The following is a 26388-nucleotide window of genomic DNA, read 5'->3' on the forward strand; positions in this document are numbered from 1 at the left end:
CAGCAGTAGAAATAAGCACTTAAAATCCACCAAACTTGTTTCTAATTAGCAAAGGGTATGGCATGTATAACTTAATCATCTTACAAATAATGTATAATGTTCCAATTTTAAAACTATCTACCTCTTATCCTGCCTCGTGTGGCTCAGTGAATTGAGTACCAGCTTGAGAACCAAAGGGTCACTGGTTCAATTCTCAGTCAGGGCACATGCCTGGGTTGCAGGCCAGGTCCCCAGCAGAGGACGCTTGAGAGGCAACCACACATTGATATTTCTCTCCCTCTCTCTCTCTCCTGCCCCCTCTCTCTAAAAGTAAATAAATAAAATCGGTTTTTTTTTCTTTTTTTTTTTTAAATAAATAAAATCTTAAAGATAAAAAATCTACTTCTCTTAAAGGCTGCCAAGAAGGTAATAAACATTCTGCTTATTTAATTTAGTTTAGAAAGTACCTTATTTATATGCATCGATTTGCTGAAAGAGCTCTAAAATAATAATGCTTCTGCCCTACTGTCTTTTAAAATACATCTAAACAATCTAAAAAATAATTCAGGAAGTATTTACAACAATGCCTGCTTTCAGGAAGAAGCTAGTATGGTCATCCCTAAATATTTGGTCGTCCCTCAATATCCGCAAGGGATTGGTTCCAGGATGTACACACATGGCCCACCTCCAACCCCCATGGATACCAAAATCTGCAGATGCTTGGGTCCCTTAAATAAAATGGGATAGTATTTGCAATATAACCTATATATATCCTCCCTTATGCTTTAAAACCATCCCTAGATTACTTGTAATACCTAAACCAATATAAATGCTACATAAATAGTTGTTATACTATATTGATTGTTCAGGGAATAACAACAAGAAAAAAAATCTGTACGTTTCAGTACAGACGCAACCATTCACCATACATCTAACTACACAGTAGACATTATAAACAATGTAACATTTGTCCCCAAAATACTTTCATGTAAGGTTGGTTGAACCCACAGATTTGAAACCGGCAGATAAGTAGGGTCAACTGTATATCATTATGTACAACACCTGTATTAAGTCAAGAACCTGATTTCTGTAAGATATCTAAAAAATCTATTGTCCATCTAATGACTGTCAAAGGACTAAATGAATAGCTTCCATGAGAGCATCCAAATGAGGTCTAGCATACAGGAGGCACTCAATAACTAACATAAAAAACTAAATGATGGCTAAAAATGGCTCATATGAACTATAAAACAAAATAAAAATTCATTTAATATTATTAAAGAAATTTTGGGGTCTTTAAAATTTGGAATAAAAACAGGAACATATTTTAGAATATTGAATTCTTGTGAAAGTTTAAGGTAACTATTCATTATAGAATTACAGAACCACCACATTCAAAATAAGCATAACCATCACTTCTACTATTCAGTAAATCCTGACTCATTCAAAAGCAGAAAGTAATGGTAAATACAGGCTTTGAAGTCAAAGGCTGAGACTGAAATCCCAGCTATGCCATTTAAGATGTTTGACTTTAGATAAATTACTTCTCCGAGCTTAAGGTTAATCTATGAAACAGTGACAACTATACTTACCTCATAGGGTATGTTGTAAGAATTGAATGAGAAAACACATGTACAGCTCTAATAAGTAAAACCTCCATAAATGCTACTAATGCAAATTGTTACATGATTTCTATTAAACAAATATTTGAATGCCTATTATATGCAAGAACCTTGGTTATACTACCCAACCCAAACTTATATAACTGAAGATTTACATAATGAGGAAATAAAAGCTATAAAACTTCTTTCTGTATCTTACCACCTGATTCCATGGTCTAAAGTAGCTAGAGACTTAGTTTATAAACACTAAGTTCATCAAAGCTTTCTCCTTTCTTTTCTATGTCTTACAACAATCACTCAAAGCTTTTCTAAATTAAAAAGAAAATCAAATATTTAGAATACAGCCTGTATGAAAACATATGAGTGAATGAAATCCTAAATGACAAACAGGGGAGAGAAACTTAAAAAAATAATTCAATATTTTTATCAGAATTAAGGCAAGGCTTATTATAGAGACCATATGAAGGGTAACTGAAAGTATATATAGTCCATGTAAGTTAAAGGCTTAACAGATATGTTTTATACTATTAAATTCTAACCTATATAACCTGTTAACTTGGCTCTACTAAATCTATTTTGGGAAAGAAAAAAGTTAGCTAAAATTCGTTAAGAAAAATCCGTTTAGATAAGTATCTATTCTAATTATTTAAAAACTGCTGTATATCCTAAGCCAAATGAAGTTACCTTCTATGTAATTTATAATAGATGCTTCAGGTTATTCTGATTTAATGTTTCAGACAAGTTCTAATACCCACAATATTTTGATACAGAAAAAAGTACTTGCCTTCATATGGTGTGTCTGGAGGTCCTGCTATTTCTCCTCTTAATTCTGTAAAATTCTCATCTACAAGATCTACTTTAATTTGATTTTTGCTCGTCTTAAAAATAAACAGAAAATAAATGTTAGTTATATCAGCAAGAAAAAAAGCCTATTATAAAGTATTACCTATAAAAAATTTTGAAACCCACTCTTTCATTAGCTTGGTAATCTGCTCTAGTAAAAATAAGAGTCTGTGTTTTTCTATACTTAATTAGCCAGTTTTAAGAATATTTAAAACACAAAAAAACTAACATGTTTTCACCTCAATGTTTTTAATTAAATAAAACCGCTATGAACAATAAATAGTACAATGGCTTGTCAACTTTACAGGAATGCTTAGAGAAAAAGAGTAGACACTTATTTTATATTTGCCAACTTCATGTATGTCAGGTCCAAAGTGATAAATAAATCAATTCATTTGTAGATGAACACTGATCCTATACCCCCAGGTTACATGGGTTCTATCCATGTAAACAGAAAATTTAGGGTCAATAAAAGCCATTTAGGCCATAAGTTCTCATTTGAACAAAGCACAACAACTCTATAGATGTTTAGGGTAACCAAAACACTACACTATCCACCCCTCTAAGTATCCCATTAACTTCCCTTTCCATAAAAATTCCTAAAGCCTACACGCCTCACTAGTATCATCTAATGCCTTCTTCAATTTCTTTTTCTACCTAGTTTACTTCAATGGCAACGACCTAATTTCAAAACAGATTTTTATTTAAAATTTATATCCATCTACTTATTTTAGACTTTATCTTATTTCTCAAAGTACCTTCTTACCTACAGTATCACTTCAATCTCAATGTGTTCTCAAGTCAACAGTGATTCAGAAACCCTCCAGTGGGGTTCCCATTAATGTTCACAAGTACTCGTCTGCAAATGGCTCTCCATTTATATTTTCTGACCTATACTAGTACCTTACAGGTCTATATTCTTTGTAGATTATCCTCCTCTTTTCTCAATTTTTAAAAATATAAAGACTTGGTATATTATATATTCATTTTTTTTGTTTAGAATTTCATTTTTACCTAAGTAACACAACATATCTACTCTTATGAAAGAAAGCCTCATAAGATTTTAAGAGTAAAATTTTGCTTCTGAACCTATCTTCTTAAACTGGCTTCCTCTACCCACTCCAAAAGAAGATACTACTTTTACTTTTTCTGTACTAAACAGTTTCAGTACAGAAAAACATACAACTTAAAGCCTAAATTTAAAAATTTTCATGACGTCTAATTAATTTTATCTTTCAATAAGAACATAGAACAAAAAACTATGCATTTTAAAATTAAATATTCTAATTAGTACTGGTTTAATCTTTTTTTATATTTGGATTAAAGTACTATTTTATATTTGTCTGAAGATAATTTTACCCCCAAATTAAAATTAATTATGAATATGCATAACTGGAATTTTTTTCCTGTGCCCTACAAAAAGTCATTATCACCTTGGTATTTGTGGTAGAGGATTAAATGTACAATTTTAACAATGGTAAAATATTTTGTCCAGTATGCACAGCAATTAATGCTAAAATGAAAATCAGAGGCACCAGACCAATTTACAAGAAGCCACAAACTATAACTACAGACTTCCATTTCTCCTGAGATTTCTAAGTAAAACAAGAATAATCCGATCTTGCAAATCATCGATGCTTTCAAAGTTCTCTACTGCTTTCCATGACACACCTTAACCAAAAAGAAGTAAATAACCTCAAAATTCGAAAATACTGAGGAAAGGATTAGATTCAAGTTTGGGGAAAGGGAGGAAGGAGATAACAGAAACTAGAAAAGCTGACTTTTAGGCCCCAGCTAGGTAGCTCTGTTGGTTAGTGTCCTGATACACCAAGGTTATGAGTTCAATCTCCAGTCAGTGCGCGTACAATGAATGCGTAAGTGGAACAAGGTAATGTTTCTCTCCCTTCCCCTCTCTTTCTAAAATCAATAAATTAAAAATAAAAGCAAGGTTCTTTTTAGATTGCCCAACTGTGGTTAGTAAAATGCTAAATAAACGATTATTAATTTTTATATCCGTCTTAATTTTTGTCCTCATTACCCCCAAATTATAATGGAGAGAAAAGTGGGTCTTCTTTGACTCTGAAAAATTTACTGAAGTATTCAAGAAAATATAATCACCATGACAAAAATCCATCATAAAAAAGGATTCTATAGAGTCTAGATTAGGTCTTTATCTGCTGATGATAACCAAAGATAAAAAGAAAATAGAGAATTAAAGATGGATTTTTCAAAGCCTAATTTTTCCATTTACGACAATTATTTTTTATTACTTCCACAGTTTAATTCAAGCATCCACAATCCTGTGCCCTCACAAACTAATTCAAAATTCCACTTAAGACTCAAATTCCACTTAAAATCCCATTTTGGCATCAGACAGACGTGAACTGAATCCTAGTTCTGCCAATTATTTGTGGTGTTAATTCAGGTCAGTCATTTAACATCTCTCAATTTTATTATTATAAAATGAAAATACATTTCAGCATTAAATGAGAATCTCCCAGATAAAAGTAGGAGATGTTCATCTAACAACATTAATTACAAAAAATGTTTGGTTTTGCCTTATTTTATAAAATGTATTCACAGTTCTGTTTCAGTGTAACAACAGAAATGTAATTTCTAAAAATAAATAACAAAATGATGTGTTAATTATTTATCTTAATGAATGCAACAACCAGGGAGGCTAACAAAATCTTTTGGATGACACCTTGAAGAACTGTGTTTGGTTTCACTGCACTATATTTTTTTGTGACAACAGCTGCAAAATTGCTTTTCTACACTTCTCCCAACTCAGCTCAACACACAGTGAGACCTCTGGTAGCCCTGATTTTTATAATGTTCCCTTGTGGCTCCAATGCATTTCTAACACATAAAAATGAAAAGACATGAATAGAAACTACAGCTCCTTAATAAACATTTTAAATTATGTAAAATTTTATTAAGATATAACATATAAAATATGCAAAATAGCACACAGTATTGAAGCTAATCTGAATGTGGTAAATAAATGAGCACACAACAGTGAAGAACTTAAAGCAATTTTAATAGATTTCTAATGCCAAGTCTCTTGATGAATTGGTATCACCATCACAAAAATCTTTCAAGTACTTCCTGGGGTCTACTATAGGCCAGAAAGCAACTTCAAGTGTTAGAGAACAAAATTAAGTTCCTGCCCACTGGGAGTTTACATTCTAGTGGGATAAACTGAAAATTAAAAGACTTTATCATATAAGCGCTAAGTATAAAGTACTTTTTGTTTAACTCATTTAAAACTTAACATATGACCTTGAGTCAGTTACTTAATCACTCTGTACAATACCTCAGTTTCATCCTCTGTCAACTGGGGGTTAAAGCAGTACCTACCGCACACACAGTTTCATGGGGGGGGGGGATTCGGCGAATTAACGAAGTATACAGAATGATGACTGCCACACAGTAAATGCATTAAACACAGAATGTTTAGTAGCCACTTCACACTGTAACATGTTGCCTTTCAATAATGTTATAGCAGAAAACTCCCACCTAAAGCAAATATTATTTTTAAAGGCTAATTTATCACATTAGTCTGACTTCTACTTATTACAGAAATTTGTTCTAAAATAAAATTCAAATTCAAATTTCAGGTAAGACAAATATAATTCTAAATGACACCTAAAGTTACAGATGTTTTATATGCTATAAAGAAACGATTTCTTCACTAGTCAAATCACAACTACCAATATTTAGGGTCACTGCTCATCACAATCATGCAAATAATTGTGAACTTCAACTTCCAGATTTGCTGAAAATGAGACTTAAAAGGTTTAACAGTTGCCACAACTTAATATAAAATGACTTATCTTTCTCCTGCTACTCCAAGACCAAAGAAATAAAGATTTCTACTTTTTTTTAAATAAAAGATTTTCTTTATTTATTTTTAGAGAGAGGGGAAAAGAGGGAGAAAGAGAGGGAGAGAAACATCAATGTGTGGTTGCCTCTCACATGGCCCCCACTGGGGACCTGGCCCACAGCACAGGCATGTGCCCTGACTGGAAATCAAACTGGCAACCCTTTGGTTCACAGCCCATGCTCACAGTCCACTGAGCTACACCAGCAAGAGCATATTTCCACCTTTTAAGCAGTTAAATTAAAATGTGCTTAGAAGCCCTGGCTGGATAGTTCAGTTGGTTAGAGTGTCATCCCACTGTGCCAAGGTTGTGGCTTTGATCCCTGGTCAGAGCGCATGCAAGAAGCAACCAATGAATGCATAAACTGCATAAATAAATGGAACAACAAATTGATGTTCTCTCTCTCTCAAATCAATAAATAAAATTAAAATGTACTTTCTAAGAGCTTGGGGCATGTCATATTCCCAAAGGAGGGTTGACATAAAAACTGAGAGACTAGAAGGACAGTGGGAAACTGAAGGTATAGATAGGAACACATTTATGGTCCTTACTGAAAATAAGATCTAGACCAGTGGTGTCCAGTAGAAATATAAGGTAAAATACAAATGTACTTTAAAATTTTGTAGTAATCACATTAAAGAGTACAAAGAAATAAGAAATTAAGCCCTGGCTGGCATAGCTCAGTGGATGGAGCACAGGCCTGCGAACCACACGATCGCAGTTCGATTCCCAGTCAGGGCACATGCCTGGGTTGCAGGCCAGTTCCCAGCAGGGGACGCACGAAGCAACCATATATTGATATTTCTCTCCTCTCCTTCCATTCCTCTCTAAAAATAAATAAATAAAATCTTAAAAAAAATTAATTAATTTTAACATGTTAATCTCAATATATATATATATATATAAATTACTACCATTTTAACAAGTAATCAGAATTAGAATTTGAGATTTTTTTTAAAATACCAAGTCTTCGAAATCCTGCATATAACTTACAATTATAACTCATTTTCAATCTGGACTGCTCACATTTCAAGTGTTCAAAAGCCCTGTGGATTTGCCTATGTGACAGGCAAATCCATAGATATAGAAAGTAAATTATTAGTTGTCAGGAAAGGCAGGAGGAGGGAGAATTTTCCAGGGTGATGAAATATTCTAGAATTAGTGGCAATAGTTGCACCTTGTGACTTATACTAAAAACCACTGAATTTAAAATAAAAAAATAATTTTTAAAAATGTGAAGGAAAAAAGTCACATGTAGATAGTAGCTACAGTATTGAACAATGCAGCTCTAGAGAACCAGAAAATAATAGCCTCTCCTGCTATAACAATAGTGTACCATTAAAATTTTACTTTCTAAACTTCTGTCATCATACTTCACACAATCCACAATGCAGAATAATTAAAGTTCTGATCACAGTGACTGAATAAATATTTACTGAGTACCTATTATCTGCAAGGCAAATAGGTGCCAGTGGTAAAATGATCAGCCAGAAATGTTCCCTAATCTACTTTATTGCCATAGAGCTTTCATCCTATGGCATTAGACAACGAATTATATAATTTTTAAATGGAGTACAGGATATCATGAAAGTAATATTTAACAGAGAAAATCTGGAGGGTATGAAGAGGCTTTCCTAAAAAAAAAAACCTACCTTTAATAGACTTAACTAAGTAAAAGCCAATGAAGGCATTTTTGAATAGAAAGTCAATCCTGTGTAAAATAGAGGCAAAGGGCTTGGTATGTTTAGGAACTGAAAAGCCACCAACATGACTAGTATAGGTAGAATAAAAGAGCAGAAATGAAGCAAACAAAGTCAGCAAGAGCCAGATTTTATAGGGTCAAGAAGAATAAAAAACATTTAAAGTTGTTACATGACAAACAGAGTTGGGTCTTTACAATCTCTGTAGTAAGTAGGGAAATGCCTATAGGGAGACTGAAGAAGACACAGGAAGGTTAGAAATACAGTAAGAATGATTATAAAGTCCACTGAGATGAAGAGAAGTAGATGAATTAAGAGAGACTAAATTAGCAGCCAATCTGGCACCAGCTGTTAGACTTTGGTTCAGCAACTTTGGTACTAGAGTTCTGGCTAAGAAAGAATTCAGAGCCAAGACTCAAACTGTAAGAGGAAGTTTATTTAGAAAACCACAGAGGGGGAAGAAATGGGCTCAGGGAATGAGTTACAGAGGCAAAAGTAGAACCCTTGAAACTTAGGAGAAAGCAGGAAGAGAAACATGCCTTGAGGGACAAAAGAGGGAGGAGAGGCACATTAGGTGCCTCTAGGAAAACAAGCCCTAGGAAAAGGAGGTGGTGAATTAAGGCATCTGTGCTCCACCCAAGTAGACAGTAGTACTCCATCTTCAAGGCTTTCATCTGGAGGTCTCAGTGGAGTATCTCAATAGAATATTCATCAGCTTTCCCTCAAGGTCATAGTCTCCACTGATTAATCAGCATCAGGGTGAGGGGTCATTAGTCATTGCAGCTGATCCTGATGTCGACCTCAGCATCTGCCTGGCTTTCTAGGCCTGGAGATGAAACACAACAGAGGCCTACCTCGATTGTCATCTCCAGCAGTTAATGCTTAAGGCAGTGATCTTGCAATGACCTGTAACTTTGCCTGTTGCTAGGCACCTGGGGCTCTCTGTTCTGGTGACCCTCAGCACTTGGCCCATCATTCCTGCTCCGCTCATGCCTATCAAACTTCTTACTATAATTTGAAGTAAAATTTATAGGACTTAGTTATTATATACTAAAAGTGTATGATCTTATTAAGCAGGAAATAAGGATAACTTAAGAGTTTTGGCTTTCAACTGGGTGGAATGCAGTTTGATAAACAAAGATAAGGAAATAAGAAATTGAGGGGTCAGGGTTTGGGGAAGAAGAAAAATCAATTTCAGATATAATGAAAACAGGTATGAAATCTATATAAATTCAATGGGCCAAGCAGACTGCTGAAAACCAGTCTAGAGCTCAGGATGGTCTAGGCTGAAGACATGTTGAGCAAAACAGACAAAAAAAACCCCAAACAGTACAGTTTGTTATCACTGCTACCAAAGGAAAGAAAAACATTTCAGGAGCAGAGTAGCTAGCTAATGTTGATGAGAAATTAACAATGATAATAATGGATAATAGTTGCATAGCAACTTATAAGCAGTATTACAACCAATTTAAATGTAATAACTCAATCCTCGTAACAATCTAATGTGTTTACCAACAAGGAAACTGAGATACAAAGAGGTCGCATAGGTATTAGTGAAGTCAGGTTTAAAAAATGACTCATGAGCCAATCTATTTCATGGGCTCTAAGATATCATTAATGATAGGATGCCCTGATGTATGCCACTAAGGAATAAACACTGTCACTTACATTATCACACAATACTTCATCATTTAGAATTGCTATTTTACACTTAGTGAAAGAGACTTTACATTACACTTAAAGCTGCATTAAGAAAAAAATAAGCTGAATGGTTTTTGTTCACACACAGCATACTTTCAGAAACAGGCAAAAGTGCTTTCCTTAAGGTAGGAAAACAGAACTATGGATCTAGGGTAGATGGGAGACCATGTTGCTCTCTGAAAATTATTTTAAACACACAGACATATAACTTTTGCTGCAAAACATGTTATAAAAGCTGATGGACTGAGCAACAGAGAAGTCTCAGCAAAGTGAAAAAAAATTACTGATACCTTGGCTTACATCAGAAAACAAGCAGAAATGTAAAAAGTAAGTATAATTTTAATCAGTGACCTCAACATTTGTAAATAAAATGAATAACCAGCAATTACTTATAATAATAAGTAATTTATTAATTAGTACAACAAAAGCTTGCAGGTACACTAATAATTTTAAAATAATCTCCTACAGGAACATAAATTAATTTGGTAAATTGAACTGGTAATATAGTCGTATGTCGATATCACAAGATAATTAAGAAAAAACATGTTAGTACACACCTACTTAAAAATAATTTGGTCAGAAATCTCATGAAATCAAAATTAAGAATTTTTATTGATATATTTTCCATTTTTATTAATCAACATTAATGACATTTTTCTGTCAAAATTTAAATGACTGTAAAACATTTCCACTTACAAACTACATAGTTAGGTGTCAAAAGGCTTAGATGTCTTTGTTCACAAGTCTTGAGATAACTTTCCTTTAAAATAACTATTGCACAAAGCTAAAATGCTGTTAGTGTGGCTGTACTTTTGTATTTATTGAAGTTCTAAAATGCAAGTTCCTCCATGCAAGTTCCTAATTATAGAAATGCTCAGAAAAGTTGTTAAACGTTCTCTCTGGAAAACAGGATTAGGACTGAGGGGAAGAAGGATGGATGGGTCTTGGAAACTTTTATTTTATAGTTCTACATTTAGAAATTTTTAACAATAAGAACTTCTGGGCAAGATGGAGGCGTAGGTAGATACACTGTGCTCTTCAACAACCAAAAGAAGGACAACATATTTAAAAACAAAATATAACCCGAACTGGTAGAAAATCTAACTTTATGCAAGTCTGACAACCAAGGAGTTAAAGAAGAAACATTCATTCAGACTGGTAGGAGGGACAGAGATGGGCAGCTGGGGCAAAGAGGACATGCATCCAGGCAATGGTTGGCGGTCTCGGGAGGCTGGCAGTGGCTGGCAGAGGGGTCTCTCATCTGCCTGCAGATAAACCAGGAGAAACAACTGGGGAGTGAGACAGACCACGCAAATCAGGGTTCTAGCCAGGGAAGAGAAAGCCTCAAAACCCCTGGCTGTAGCAGCTCAGTGGATTCAGCTCAGGCTGTGAACTAAAGGGTCACCAGTTTGATTCCCAGTCAGGGCACATGCTGGGTTGCAGGTTAGGCCCTCAGTGGGGGCCATGTGAGAGGCAACCACACATTGATGTTTCTTTCCCTCTCTTACTCCCTCCTTCATCCCCTTTTGAAAAAAGAAATAAATAAAAATAAAATCTTAAAAAAAAAAATCTGTGGGGATTACAGCAGTGGGAGAAACTCCCAGCCTTACTGGGGAAGGGTTGCAAACCCACCCGAGTCAGTACCAGAAGGGTCCAGTTTGCTTGGGGGTTGTAGGGGAAGTAACTGAAAGCCAGCAGAGAGCAAGTGGCACTGTTCCATCTCCAACTCCTCTCCCATAGAGAGCCCCACAACACAGCAAAGTGGGTTGCCCAGCCTTGGTGCATGATTACCTAAGACTCCACTTCTTACTATGTAACAGCTGCAAAGACACAAAGAAATATAGCCCAAATAAGAGAACAGATAAAAGCTACAGAAAAAAAATACAACTAAGTGATGAAGAGACACAGTCCTATTAGATGCACAGTTCAAAACACTGGTAATCAGGATGCTCACAGAAATGGTTAAATATGGACACAAAATAAGAGGAAAAAGTGAAGGCTGTACAAAGTGAAATAAAGATAAATATAGGGAACAAACACTGAATGGAAGAAAACTGGGACTCAAATCAATGATCTGGACCAGAAGGAATAAATAAACATTCAACCAGAACAGAATGAAGAAACAAGAATTCAAAAAAAAGGAGGCGAGGTTTAGGAACCTCTGGGACAACTTTATATGTTCCAACATCCAAATCATAGGGGTGCCTGAAGGAGAAGAGGAAGAGCAGGAAATTGAAAACTTATGTGAAAACAAAATGAAGGAGAACTTTCCTAATCTGGTGAAGGAAATAGACTTCCAAGAAGTCCAGGAAGCTGACAGTCCCAAACAAGGTGGACCCAAGGAGGAACACACCAAGGCACATCATAATTACATTAGTCAAGATTAACGACAAGGAGAGAATCTTAAAAGCAGCAAGAGAAAAGACAGTTACCTACAAAGGAGTTCCTGTAAGACTATCAGCTGATTTCTTAAAACCTTGCAGGCAAGAAGGGGCTAGAAAGAAGTATTCAAAGTCATGAAAGGCAAAGACTTACATCCAAGATTACTTACTCTATGCAGCAAAGCTATAGTTTAGAATGGAAGGGCAGATAAAATGCTTCCCAGACAAGGTAAAGCTAAAGGAGTTCATCACCAGCAAAACCTTATAATACGAAAGGTTAAAGGGACTTATTTAGGAAAAAGATAAAAAACTATGCATAGAAAAATGACAACAAACTCACAGCTATCAAAAACTGAATCTACAAAACAAAAACAAACTAAGCAAACAATTAGAACAAGAATAAAATCATAGTTATGGAGATCATTTACAGGGTTATCAGCTGGGAAGAGGAAGAAGGAGAATGGGGGAAAAGGTACAGGGATTTAAAAGCTTAATTGGGTAAGTACAGAATAGACGGGGATGTTAAGAACACTATAGGAAATGGAGAAGCCAAAGAATTCACATGTACAACCTTAGACATGAACTAAGTGGGGGTGATTGCAGGAAGAAAGGTGGGAACTAAGTGCAGGGCGATAAAGGAAGAAAAACTGGGACAAGTATAATAGCATAATCAATAAAATATACTTAAAAATTATGTTTATACTTAATCTCATGCCAGTGACTATAGAAAACAAAATCTATACATTAATCACAAATTCCTTAACAATCAGGTAATCTTTCTCAAGAGCCTAACCCTGCAATATCAAAGCTGTTATACAGCACAACTTGCATCATGGGTAGTTTTCATTTACATAATATTGGAAAACTGGAGGATACTACTGAGAGTTCCAAAAAACCTGAGTTCTCAGAGAATTATGTATATATAATGAAAATAATTGGCGATATGGTGTTCTTGCCAATAGATTTCTATAGTAAAGTGTTGCTGTAGAAACAAAAAGAAAAAGAAATTTCATGGGCTTAGTTGCTAAAACAAAGATTAAGTAAAAATAAAAGTAGGGAAAGGAAAGGGAACGAGCCCTGGCTGCTTATGGCTCAGTGGATTGAGTGCTACCCTGCAGGGTTGCTGGATCAATTCCCAATCAGGACACATACCCCTGCTGTGGACCAGGTCACTAACTGGGGAGGTATGAGAAGTAGCCAATCGATATATCTCTCACACATCGATGTATCTCTCCCTTTCTTTTTTTCTCTCCCTTCCCCCTCTCTAAAATTAAACTAATAAAATCTTTTTTTTTAAAAAGGCAACTAAAGCTAAGCCATACCTTGTATTTATTACATATTAGTAACACCATAAATAATAAATGAATTACATTTTGTTAAAAACACCAGTAATAATTTGAATAGGAACAGAACATTAAGACAGAAACAGAAAAATTCACAAAAATAATACCTTTTTGACAACTTAAGCCCCCTACTTCTCAAACATCCCAATTTACAAAGATTAATCCCATAATGTTTCAAAACAATTAAATGGCTTAGATGATTACAAGCAGATTTTATAAGCTGAGTATGGCTTTGGTTCCTCGAACTTCCCCAGAAAAATTCTGAACAAATACAGGCTAGTCTCACTAAAAAAGACAGCTGATTTTTCTACTTGACTTTATTTTTTTAAAGACTGTGCATGAATGATGTAAAGAGGATGAAATGGGCTACTTCATGAAGTGGCAGTGCTACAGTAATTTACTGGGTTGGCAAAAAAGTTCCTTTTTAAAGTAAAAATTTAAAACATTTTTCATTTTCACTAATAACTTTATTGAATGACATATTCACTGTGTTGTTCCACAACCTTCTGCCATCTTTCAGGCAACTTTATAATTCCATCTTCCCAAAACGTTTTACTTTTTGAGTAGAGAACTGTTCGAGGTGACTTCTGCAAGTCTTCCAGAAAACTAAAAAATTTTCCATTAAGACAGTTTTGTAAAGACCAAAATAAAAGGAAATCCAAAGACACAATGTCTTGTGAATAGAGCACATGAATCTGAACTTCCCAGCCAACCTGTAAGTTTTTTTTCTGATCATCAAATGGTCATCAAAGAAACATCCAAGTCTTATGTTATACTGATGGAAGATTATGTGTTTTCTGTTAACTAATTCCGGACACTTTGTCAAGTGCTGCTTGTAGCTGTTCTAACTGGGAGCAGAACTTGTTGGAATTAATCATTTGGTTTTCCAGAAAGAGCTCATAACAGAGGATTCCCTTCCAATTTCGCCACATACACATCACCTTCTTTGGATGAAGACTGGCCTTTGGTGTGGTTGGTGGTGGTTCATTTTCCTTGCCCCACAATCTTTTCAGTTCCATATTACTTTAAAGTATTCACTTTCCATCACCCATTCCATGTTTTAAAAACGTTACGTAGAGAATCTTATGAGGAAATACTGTTAGAAAGGGTTTTTGCCACTTAACTTATGTGGAACTCAAAAACCAAAATTATTAACCAAGCTTGTGCAAATGCTTTTCAACACTTGATTTGGATATTTTTTTAGTATGTTGGCTATAACATTGATTTTTCCCAGGTAATGTCCCCATTTGATGGTTATCGACTTTACCTGGCTTACCCGACCATGGAGCATCATCCAGTGAGAAATCTCCAGCACAAAACTTCTCAAGGCACTTTTAACACATTTGATCAGTCACAGCACATTCTCCATACATTGGACAAAAAAAAAAAATTTTTTTTTGCATTTCAGTTGCATTTTTACCTTTCTTGAAACACTAACGCATAATATGCCAAAAATGGTGCATATTTTCTCCCATCTTCAATACTAAAATGGCTACATGAAAATTCAATGTTAAGTTTTTCAAAAATGCACACTGATATGACAGCTGTCATAATACAATCTAACAAAATTGTTTTGAATGCAGTTAAAGGCAACTAAGCACTACTAGAACCAGCTTACAGAAAAAAGCTGAACAAACTATTAGGCCAAACCAACACAACAACCTATCTAAGAAAGCACTTTGGTCATAAAAGTATGGAAGATCAGACACTATGACCCAGTAATTTATTTCCAGGCATCTCAGGTAAATAAACTCAGATGAAAATTACTAAGTAAAGATATTCCTTTTCGTATACAGGGATGAGCAAAAGTATGTTTGTAGCTGTGTACACAAAACAGTTTATTCTTGAAAAAAAAATTATTTATTTATTTATTTTTAGAGAGGGGAAGGGAAGGAGAAAGAGTGGGAGAGAAACATCAATATGTGGTCGCCTCTCATGTGTCCCCCACTGGGGACCTGGCCTGCAACCCAGGCATGTACCCTGACTGGGAATTGAACCAGTGACCCTTTGCTTCACAGGCCTGTGTTCAATCCACTGAGCTACACGAGCCAGGGAAAAATAGTTTATTCTAATTATTGTACTATTTTTCATACAAACAATTGTAAACATACTTTCGCCCACTCCTATAGTGGGGAAAAAACAAACAACGTACAAGTGTTCAACAAAAGAATGGTTTAGTTAGGTAATACTAAATATAAAAAATACATAAATTAAACATTATTCAATTTAACTTTTTATATTTATTTATTTATTTCTTATTTATTTATTTATTTTTTTAGCTTTTATTTATCTTTAGAGGTGAAGGAGAGAAGGAGAGAAACATAAATGTATGGTTGCCTCTAGTGCATCCCCTGCTGGGAACTGGCCTTCTGGGAAGTGGCCTGCAACCCAGGCATGTGCCCTGACTGGGAATTGAACCGCGATCCTCTGATTCGCAGACCTGTGCTCAATCCACTGAGCTACACCAGCCAGGTAACTTTTAATATTTAAATTAAACGCTAAATATTTAAAGAGAATATTCAGTACTGAGAGGAAAACACCAGACACATTAAAGAGAAAAAAAGACACTAAGATCCTGGTAAAAAGAAAAAAGGATGTTAATAACAATATCTATCTGTAGTTTATGAGACTGTTACATGTTTGTCATCTTTGTACATTTCTTCTAAATTCTCATACAGGAGCAAGGATACAAGGGTTGTCTGTGTTTCAAATAAATATTAATAGACTATAAGCTCTTACCCCCAAATCATACCCTTAATTTTGTTATCAACAAAAATTGTACCTTCCCCAAAATCCATCTCAAGTTTCTGATTCCCAACCTTTTCAGATTAGTTTGACTTTAATACTCCAAACCCAGCTATTAGCTGGTTTCATCAAAAGATCAACATTCCTTCTCATCATCAATCACTTCTGTCTTCACTTCCCTCCTCAACCAATTTACATTCCATGGGCATTCATTATAATCAGTCCCTTGCAAATACTGTTGACTATCTTGACGGTCTTCTTCCTTGATGGTACTCATAATCTCAAAGCTCAGATGCTAGTTAAACTCATTCCACAATTAACTAAAAAAACAAAAATCTTGCTGTGCATGCCCCAAGTAGCTCTGCTGAAACAAACAAACAAACAAACAAACAAACAAACAAACAAACAAACAAACAAAATCATAACCATCAGCCCTGGCTGGCGTAGCTCAGTGGACTGAGTGCAGGCCTGTGAACCAAAGGATCGCGGTTGATTCCCAGTCAGGACACATGCCTGGGTTGCAGGCCAGTTCCCAGGAGGGGACACACGAGAGGCAACCATACATCGATATTTCTCTCCCTCTCTCCTTCCCTTCCCCTCTAAAGATAAACAAAATCTTTAAAAAAATCATAACCATCATTAATTGGTCTCATGCTCAAGTGAAGACCACACACACATATCAAATGGAATCAAATGGGAACAGGCCCTATGTGTCTGTTCCCATTAAAAAACAATCCTTCCACTATGCTCGGAATACCATCCCTCCATTCTTCTCAAGGACTTTACACCTTCGATTACCTCTCCCCTCTCTAGCATAATCAATTTCTCCCATCCATCAATATACAAACTTATGCTAGTATCTACCAAAAAAAAATTTAAATATCTCTGAAGCCATATTCTTCTCCCATTCTCCCTTTCTTCTCTGTTCCTGTCAAAGCAAAACTTTTTAAAAGTTGATGATGTATAAACAGAGTTATAACTCGAAATCTGTATGGTTTTATTAATCAATGTAACCCCAATATATTCATTTTTTTTAAATGTTACTGGCTAGTATGGCTCAGTGGATTGAGTGCTGGCCTGCAAACCTAAGGGTTGCCAGTTTGATTCCCAGTCAGGGCACTTGCCTGAGTTGTGGGACAGGTCTCCAGTAGGGGGTACACAAGAGGCAACCACACACTGATGTTTCTCCTCTTCTCGCCAAAAATATTTTTTTTAAATGTTAAAAAGAAGTCAACCATACTGCCAGTTCCTCACCGTACTTCCTTTTAACCAACTCCAGTTATATCCTTCTTCACCATTCCAATGAAAATATTCTAATCAAGGTCACCAATAACCACCATGCTGGAAATTCAAGTCATTTCTCCCATTCATCAGCATGACAAAGTTGACCACTCTCTTCTTGGAACTGTCTTGTCTTGGCTTCACTGACATCATTCTCTCCTAGTTGCTAATACATCACTAATACCTCTCTCTCCTTATCCTTTGTTGGTTCTCCCCGGTTCAACTTCAAAATGTGCTAGGGGCCTAGGACAAATGCCAGGACTTCATCCTGTACCTTCTTACAAACTGTCCTAGAGTTAAGTAACCCAGTGTAAGCTTTAAATATACCATCTATATTATCTATGATGCCAATTCTTTTCAGATCTGACTTCCAGATTCATATATTCAACTGTTTGTTATTTCCCCACCTTAACACCAAACAGGAACAATGTAAAACTACCTTCCCCCTTGCCCTGGCTGGTGCAGCTCAGTGGATTGAGCATGGGCCTGTGAAGCAAAGGGTCGCTAGTCCGATTCCCAGTCAAGGCACATGCCTGGGTTGCAGGCCAGGTCCTTAGTAGGGGACACATGAAAGGCAACCACATATTGATGTTTCTCTCCCATTCCTTCTCCTTCTCTTCCCCTCTCTCTAAAAATAAATAAATATTAAACAAACAACCCCCAAATTATCTTCCCCCTACTCTTTCTCATCTCATAAATGGGCACCACCATCTATTTGGGTGCTAAAGACAAAATTCTAGGTGTTTCTCCACGTTCTTCATTTTCCCTCTGTACCATAAGCAAGTTCTGTACCATCTCAAATGCTTCTACTTCTCTTCGGCTCCCTATTCAAAACTTAAACCTGAGCTACAATCATCTCTTGCCCAGGATACCCAGAAAGGCTACCCAAATGATCTTTCTGAGTTCATTTCTAATGCCCACCCCATGCTATATACAGCAAGTTGCCTAACTAATTTCCTGTCTCCTCCTTTCTCACTAATGAAACCCTGATTTTAATTGAGTAGCAATGTGCCTGGCTAAAAAAAAACATCTGCTAGCCTCTCTTTAAACCAAGAAAAGTTATGACACAGTCCTTGATAAAAAATAAAATAAAAACAGGTTACTGGCCCTAGCTGGTGTGGCTCAGTGGATTGAGTGTCAGCCTGCAAACCAGAGGATCGCTGGTTTGATTCCCAATCAGGGCGCATGCCTGGGTTGCAAGCCAGGTTCCCCCTGTGTGGGGTGCACAAGAGGCAACCACACATTGATATTTCTCTCCCTCCCTTCCTCTCTGTCTAAAAATAAATTTTAAAAAATCTTTTAAAAAATATTACTGAATGGGGCTTCTTAGAAAGCTCTTTAAAGGGGGAGAACTCAGTTGGCATATGCTTTATGCCTTTCCCTTTCTGAAATTCAGACATGTTGCCTGGACCAATGACAGTGCTTTTGAGAATCGTTGTCTTTAAATTTGAGTATTTAAAGACAAGGGTCAAACTCCTAAGAATTGAAAATTGAAATTAAGGATAACTATTAACAATGTAAAGCCCTTAACTAAGAAACTCGGAGATACTTCCCTTCAAACTCTTGTTTGTTTAAACCACTACCACTATTCTTCTTGTTACATCCAGCCAAACTCAACCCTTAACTCTTAAATCCTTCTTCCTCACATCTTCAGTTTCCATTAATTCTCCCCACAGTAGTCAAGGTGGTCTTGATACTGATAGAGAGGCCATCTGGACCGCTGGAAGTGGGCTGAATGTGAGGAACAGAAGGGGCCACCAGGGATTCCAGAGCTAGGCCATGGAATGAAACTTGTGAGCTACTTCTGCACTAAGCAACAACCCTTGAGGCACTGAGGGCATGGCTAGCAGTCAGACAATACCTTCACAAACTGCCTAGCAAGGCAGTTGGATGTGGAAGCTATGGTACAGGTCTGTGGTCCCAGCTACTCCAGGAGGCTGAGGTAAGAGGAAGTTCTTACACCGAGCAATCACAAGCCTAGCAAGATAACTGGGTAAGGGGAAAAGCCCTCTTACTCCCTTTGGGTACCAGATTGGGGGTGGAACTAGAGGAAGGCAGGTGCATGCACAATAGAGGTTAAAATGGCAGCAAGGGAACATGGTGGACCAAAAAGGGCTGTCGAGTCTAGTTTGGGGAAAAGGAGGGACTGTTTGGGAGGTGGACTCACCCAAAACGCATGAAACTTTAGGAAGATAACTGGTCATTCTAAGGAAGAGCCTGATCCATCCCATATCCCAAACTAATAAAAACCCAGAGGAACAAAGATATCTCTCTTGCTCATGGCTAGCTACTTGGGATCTGCACTCTGGTGCTGTACTGAAGACTCCCTCTCCAGAAGGGAGTCTTTCACTCTCTCTTGCCAGTCATCAGTGCATCCCCACCTTCTCTGGCTCAGGAATATGGGATCTTGTGGCCCTAGGAGCTGAGATGCATGGCCAATGGCAGTGCCAGCTACATACACAGGCTCCAGCAGGGAGCCTGAAGTGAGACAGCAGCTGGGAACAATCTTAAGCTACCTGGATGACTGCTTAGTAGCCGCCTCAGATTCCACAGGATGGTACTTTAAAAACAGCGAAAATTCTGGGCATTGCCTTTTGTTTTTGTCTTACTGAGGATGGCTGCTTTTATTTGGGTTTTGTGGCAGAAATGAGCTTTGAGACAGGGAGTGCCCCATTCTCCCAGATTGTTCAGCAGTTGAATAAAAACCTCCCTCTCTCATCAGCCTTTGCCTCACCATTTGCCTTTTGGTGGTGGTGGTAGGCAGCTGAACCCCACCTTGGTTCAGTAACAATCTTTTTTAATTTTTTATTTTATTGACTATGCCATTACAGTTGTTCTATTTCCCCCTCTGTTCCCCTCCACCCTGCACATCCCTCCCCCTCCATTCCCCCCCTTTAGTTCATGAACACTTGTCTCAAGTTCTTTAGATTCTATATTTCCCCTACTATTCTTACCCTCCCCCTATCTATTTTCTATCTATTGTCTATGCTACTTATTTTCTGTACCTTTCCCCCCCTTCTCCTTCTCCCCTGTTGCTAACCCTCCACATGATCTTCATTTCTATGGTCCACTCCTGATCTAGCTGTCCTCTTAATTTGCTTTTGTTTTAGGTGTGGTTAATAACTGTGAGTTTGCTGTCCTTTCACTGTTCATCTTTTTTATCTTCTTTCTCTTAGGTAAGTCCCTTTAACATTTCATATAATGATGGCTTGGTGATGATGAACTCCTTGAATTTGATCTTATCTGAGAAGCACTTTATCTGCCCTTCCATTCTAAATGAAAGCTTTGCTGGATAGAGCAATCTTGGTTGTAGGTCTTTGAATTTCATGACTTGGAATACCTCTTTCCAGCCCCTTCTTGCCTGGAAGGTCTTTTTTGAGAAATCAGCTGACAGTCTGATGGGGACTCCTTTGTAGGTGACTGTCCCCTTATCTCTTGCTGCTTCTAGGATTCTCTCCTTCATTTTAATCTTGGCTAATGTAATGATGATGTGCCTTGGTGTGTTCCTTCTTGGGTCCAACTTCTTTGGGACTCTCTGAGCTTCCTGGATTTCCTGGAAGTCTATTGCCTTTACCAGAATGGGGAAGTTCTCTTTTATTATTTGTTCAAATAAGGTTTCCACTCGTGACTGCTCCTCTTCCCCTCTGGTACCCCTATAATTCGGATGTTGGAGCGTTTAAAGATGTCCTGGAGGTTCCTAAGCCTCTCCTCATTTTTTTGAATTCTTGTTTCTTCATCTTTTTCTGTTTGGTCATTTTTTCCTTCCTTCTGGTCCGCTCCCTTGATTTGAGTCCCAGTTTCCTTTCCATTACTATTGGTTTCCTGTGCATTACCTTTCATTTCAATTAGTTTAGCCTTCATATGTTCCTCTAATTTGTGACTAAAATCAACCAGTTCTGTGAGCATCCTGATCACCAGTGTTTTGAACTGTGCATCTGAAAGTTTGGCTATTTCTTCATCGCTTAGATTTATCGGCTCTGGGGCTCTGAGTTGTTCTTGAGCCATGTTTTGATCCATCTGCACCTGTTATGTATGAGGAGAGGCACCTTAGGTGTTCACCAGGGCGGGGCCACCCAGGTTGCTGGGTTGTGATGCTGCATGTGGGGGTGGGGTCAGAGAGGGAGCAATGGCGGTCCTCTCCGCTTGCCCAGTCTGCCTCACTGCTGGCCCCTGTTTGCTTATCCCAGTGCAAATGTGCAAGCCCAACACCCTGCTGCTGGCCGCTGGGGCCTGCGCAATCTGTCTCGATGCTCGCCTCTTCATTGGTTTATCTGCGTGCAAATGCGTGACCGACTGCAGACAGACAGCCGCGCCTCTTCCCTGAGTTCCGAGGTAGCTAGCCCACACCTGGGATCCACACCCTCGGCTGCCTGTGCACCGCCTGGGTCAGAGGATCTTTTTTGCATGACCAGCTCTGCTGCTGGCTTTGCCCCTCTCACCGGTTTAGCTGAGTGGTTCGTTATTTTCGGACTCCGTATTCGATTTTCTGTGAGGTCTGGTTGCATTTATTGTTGTTAAAACTTTGGTGTTTTGAGATTTGGTTGTGCAAGGATGCAAAGTGTTCCCACCTATGCCTCCATCTTGGCAGAAGTCCTAGTAACAATCTTTTAAAAAACACAAACTTTATCCTTTGCTTTAAATCTTTAAATGGCTTCCACAGTCACTTAAAATCCAAATTTCTTACTCTGGGTTTAGAAAATTTTATGTGATCTGGCTCCCGCATACATCTTCAACTTCATCTTGCACCATTCTCCTTCCCTTACCTACAATACTCCACCCACAATAGCCTCCTTTTGTTGATTAAACACAGCAAATTCTTTCCTACTTTAGGAGCTTTACGTTAACTGTTTCCTCTGATCTGAAATAATCTTCTCTAGAGACATGGTTTAGCATTCAGCTACCAATCTAAGACTAAAATCCTGAGAAAGGCCTTTTCTGAAGACACAATCCACCAATTAATTTCATCTGAACAATTTATTTCTTGACAATGAATTTATCATGTACTTGTCTGTCTTCTCTTCCCATTCATCACTATGACCCCAGTACATATCATGGTGCCTACCACAGAGGGAACCCTCAAATACTTGTTAAATATAATAGAGTTCTTGGTACTGACAATACATAGATAGATGTGCCATGATGCCTACCCTTGAGAAGCTCAAGAGTCTAGTAGGGAAAGACAGCTCTGAATGACTAAAAAACATTTAATATTATAGATTTGGGATTAAAGTCACATGGGAATATTTTTAGAGCTCTTACAAAAAAGATAATGTCTAAGTATGTGTATATATGTACATACAGAGAAAAAACAATAGAAATATCAAAATTAAGATACACCTCCACATATCTGAAATATTTCACAGACTAAATAAAAATATTTTAAAGACAAGAATTATCCCTGGGGCTGGGATTATAGATAATTTTAACTATAATATACTTCCCTTTATTGTCCAAAATTCAATGAGCAAACATTTACTTTTATACTCACAGAAATTAGCTATTTAAGAGGAAAAGGCAATTAAATGGCTCTACATTCTTGACTGTATAATAGGTATTAGCTCTCTATATGCATACTAGAGTTGACAGTCTAATGTATAACAAAGTTAATTCCAATTTATTCTCCTAAGTATCAGTTTAAGGGCTATTCCCCAGGAACATTTTCCCTGAGGTTAGGTTACCTCACCCCCACAGTTCTTACTTAATTGCAACAAACACACATATAATTAATTAGCTACTCAATGTCTCACTGCCTTACTGAACCATAATTTACTCCACAAGGGCACAGACGATGTCTATCTTATTAACAACACAGGTGGCATTCAATAAATATTTGCTAAATAAATAAAGAAAAAGGTAAAATTATACTAAAGATTTAAAACATAGCTATACAGATGTCATCATATACAGGATGGAGCAAAAGTAGATTTACAGTTGTGAGTACATGAAAGTGTTATTCTAGTATTATTTTCCATACAAACAACTGTAAACCTACTTTTACCTCACCCTGAATAATACTAATAGACACTGTTGAGATCTTCAAAAGGGAAAACTACAAAATAAAGCCAAAAACAAAAACTCCCTTTCTACTATCTTATTTCCCAGTTTTTGGCTTGAGCATTTTATTATCCTTATACAGGACCCAACTACATTACCAACACTTAAATTTAGAACATAAACCCAACTTCACCAGGAGACCTCCCTTTACCAACATAATCAATTCTCCTTCCTAGTCCTAGACACAAAATAAAATGGTATTACTTTCACAGTGGTTGGGATGAGTTCTTCCAGGAGCTTAAGAAAATCGTTAAACTCATTCAGGAAAACAAGTGACTCTGACTTACCAGGCAATGTGCTAAGCCATGGAAAATTAAAAATAAGTAAGATAGCCTGGCTGGTGTAGCTCAGTGGATTGAACACAGGTCTGCAAACCAGAGGATTGTGGTTCAATTCCCAGTCAGGGCACATGCCTGGGTTGCAGGCCAGTTCCCAGCAGGGAATGCACGAAAGGCAACCATACATTGATGTTTCTCTCCCTCTCTCCTTCCCCTCTAAAGATAAATAAAATCTATAAAAAAAAAAAGTAAGATAGGTCACAACCCTCAACAACTCACACTCACAGTTCCTATGGGCAGATGAAGATAAAAGTATCTAAGTGAACAGCTAAGGATATAATCCATGTATGATCCCATAAACATAAAAAAAGTCTGACATACATAACCACCTAAAACTCTCACCCAAACACCAATGACCTAAGTAATACCACTGTCAGATATACACCCAAAATCTTGTACATGTGCACCAGCAAGAAACTAAAAATAAATGAATATACAATAGACAGATGCATAAACTACAGTATATATTTTTAAATGAAAGAAGTACTACAGAATATTCAAAAAATTAAGCACAAAATGTTTTATCACTGCTGAAAAGCAATAGTATTAGACAATCCACAATGGAATACGCCAGGGCGGGATAGGATGGGTAACTTGAAACAAAGAAACCTAAAAGTAAAGCACCCATAGTCACTTGAGAGAAAAGGCTACATATACTAGCTCTGCATTTACAATTACTAGGAAAATCCATAATCACACAAAGGCTGAAAATAATTAACAGAGTAATATAGGCCTGCCCCAAACTTACGCAAACAGCACTTTCAGCAGCAGCTCCAAAAAAAATCAGATACTTAGCAAAAAATATTTTGGGGTACTTTGAATGTTACTAAGCCTACTCTACATTCCAGGCACCAGGCAAGATGCTGAAGAGAAAAAGATGAATTAACAATCCTCAAAGAGCCCTGGCGGCATAGTTCAGTTGGTTAGAGTGCAGTCTGGATACACCAAGGTTATGGGTTAGATCTCAGGTCAGGGCACACACAAGAAGTAACCCAGGAAATGGAACAATGAATTTCTGTCTATCTGTCTCTCTCCCTCCATACCTTTAAAATTAATAAATAAAATTTTAAAAAGAGGGAGGGGAAGGGAGGGGAAGGGGGGAGGGGAGGAAGAAAAAGAAAAGGCCCTGGCTGGGCAGCTTAGTTGTTAGACTGCCATTCCAACGTGCCAGGGTTGCAAGTTTGATCCCTGGTCAGGGCACATTCAATAGTCAACCAGTGAATGCATGGGTAGTGGAACAGTGGACTGATGTTTCTGTTTCCCCTCACCCACCTTCCTCTCTCTAAAATAGATCAGTAAGTTTTTTACATTACAAAAAAAAAAAAAAAGTACTCAAGGAGCACAACGAATCTACCAGAAGCACAAAGACATACCCACTCTAATAAAATTCTGACAAAATGATACCAGAGAACAGAGGTAAATAATTGTGAATTAAAGTGAGGCTTATGAGGAGTGTAATTTTAGGATTGGTAAATTTCAAAAGGCAAAGAAAGGAGGTAAGAGCTCATTGCAGGAAGACAGGACAACTAAATAGCAAGCAATTTAGTATAGCTAAAGGTTTGAGGGAGAGTTAGGGTCTGAGGAACATGTAAGCATGCAACTACTTGGAGACCTGACAGGAAGTAGGTCAGAAAAGACAGGCTAGAATAAAAGTATAAAGGTTTTAACTATGTAATAGGCAGTACAGAACCTAAAATAAAATGACATGGTCACGTTTCAAATCCAATGGCATGGCACCAGAAGAGTTGACCAGAGATTGGGAGACTAAAGGCAGGAAATAATTGTACATAAGCAAACTAATGTAATATAAGTAGTCCATCTGAGATATGAAATCCTGACCTAGGGTGATTAACAAAAGGAATGCAAAAGAGAAAACAAAGACTCAGGAGATAAATGGAGGAAGAGGAGGGATTAAATCACTAACAAAAAAGGGCAGTAAAAGATGTTGAAGAAAAACCAGAGCAGTATCAGAGCAGCCCAAAGACAAAAACTCAGAAATGGAAATGCTAAAGAAAGGTGTACAAAATGGACAACTGTGGAGGAATTATTCAGCATTTGACAATTTGGAAGATATTGGTAATGCTTGAAGCAGTTCCAATATGATATGGGAGAATATCTTTATTATAATCAAAGCAGGAAAACACTTCTTATGCAAAATACACAATGCACACCATAAAAGACAGAAAAATATGACCACTTTAAAATTAAACTTCGGTACAATAAAAGATATGATAAAATTAAGTGAAATAACTCTATCATGTAAAATGATAATTAATATACAACAGAGTAGTCAAATTCAGAGACAAAAAAATGGAGATTGCCAGGGACCTGGCTTAGAAGGGAATTAGTGTTTAAGGGGCACAGAGTTTCATTCTGACAAGATGAAAAGCATTCTGGAGATGGATGATGGTAACGGTTGTATGCCAGTGTGAATATACTTAATGTCACTGCAATCGTATACTTAAATATACAAGATGATACCCTGGATGAGTAGTTCACAGTTGGTTACAGCATCGT

At 37.0% G+C, this 26388-nt stretch overlaps 1 protein-coding gene across 3 annotated transcripts in view; it reads right to left on the reverse strand.

Moving 5' to 3' along the window:
• UBE2K (ubiquitin conjugating enzyme E2 K) overlaps positions 1-26388 on the reverse strand; it is a 60236-nt gene that overhangs the window by 24956 nt on the left and 8892 nt on the right. The window contains exon 2 of one of the 3 annotated variants that reach the window (XM_037138033.2): positions 2386-2479. The exons of the other annotated variants lie outside the window; for them this stretch is intronic. Coding sequence (XP_036993928.1) covers positions 2386-2479 — 94 coding nt within the window. The remainder of the gene's footprint in view (positions 1-2385; positions 2480-26388) is intronic. 3 annotated transcript variants of the gene reach the window in all.

The sequence above is a fragment of the Artibeus jamaicensis genome, unplaced genomic scaffold (genome assembly GCF_021234435.1).
Source record: "Artibeus jamaicensis isolate MK-2021 breed Jamaican fruit bat unplaced genomic scaffold, CSHL_Jam_final contig_76, whole genome shotgun sequence".
NCBI classification, from domain to species: Eukaryota; Metazoa; Chordata; class Mammalia; order Chiroptera; family Phyllostomidae; genus Artibeus; species Artibeus jamaicensis.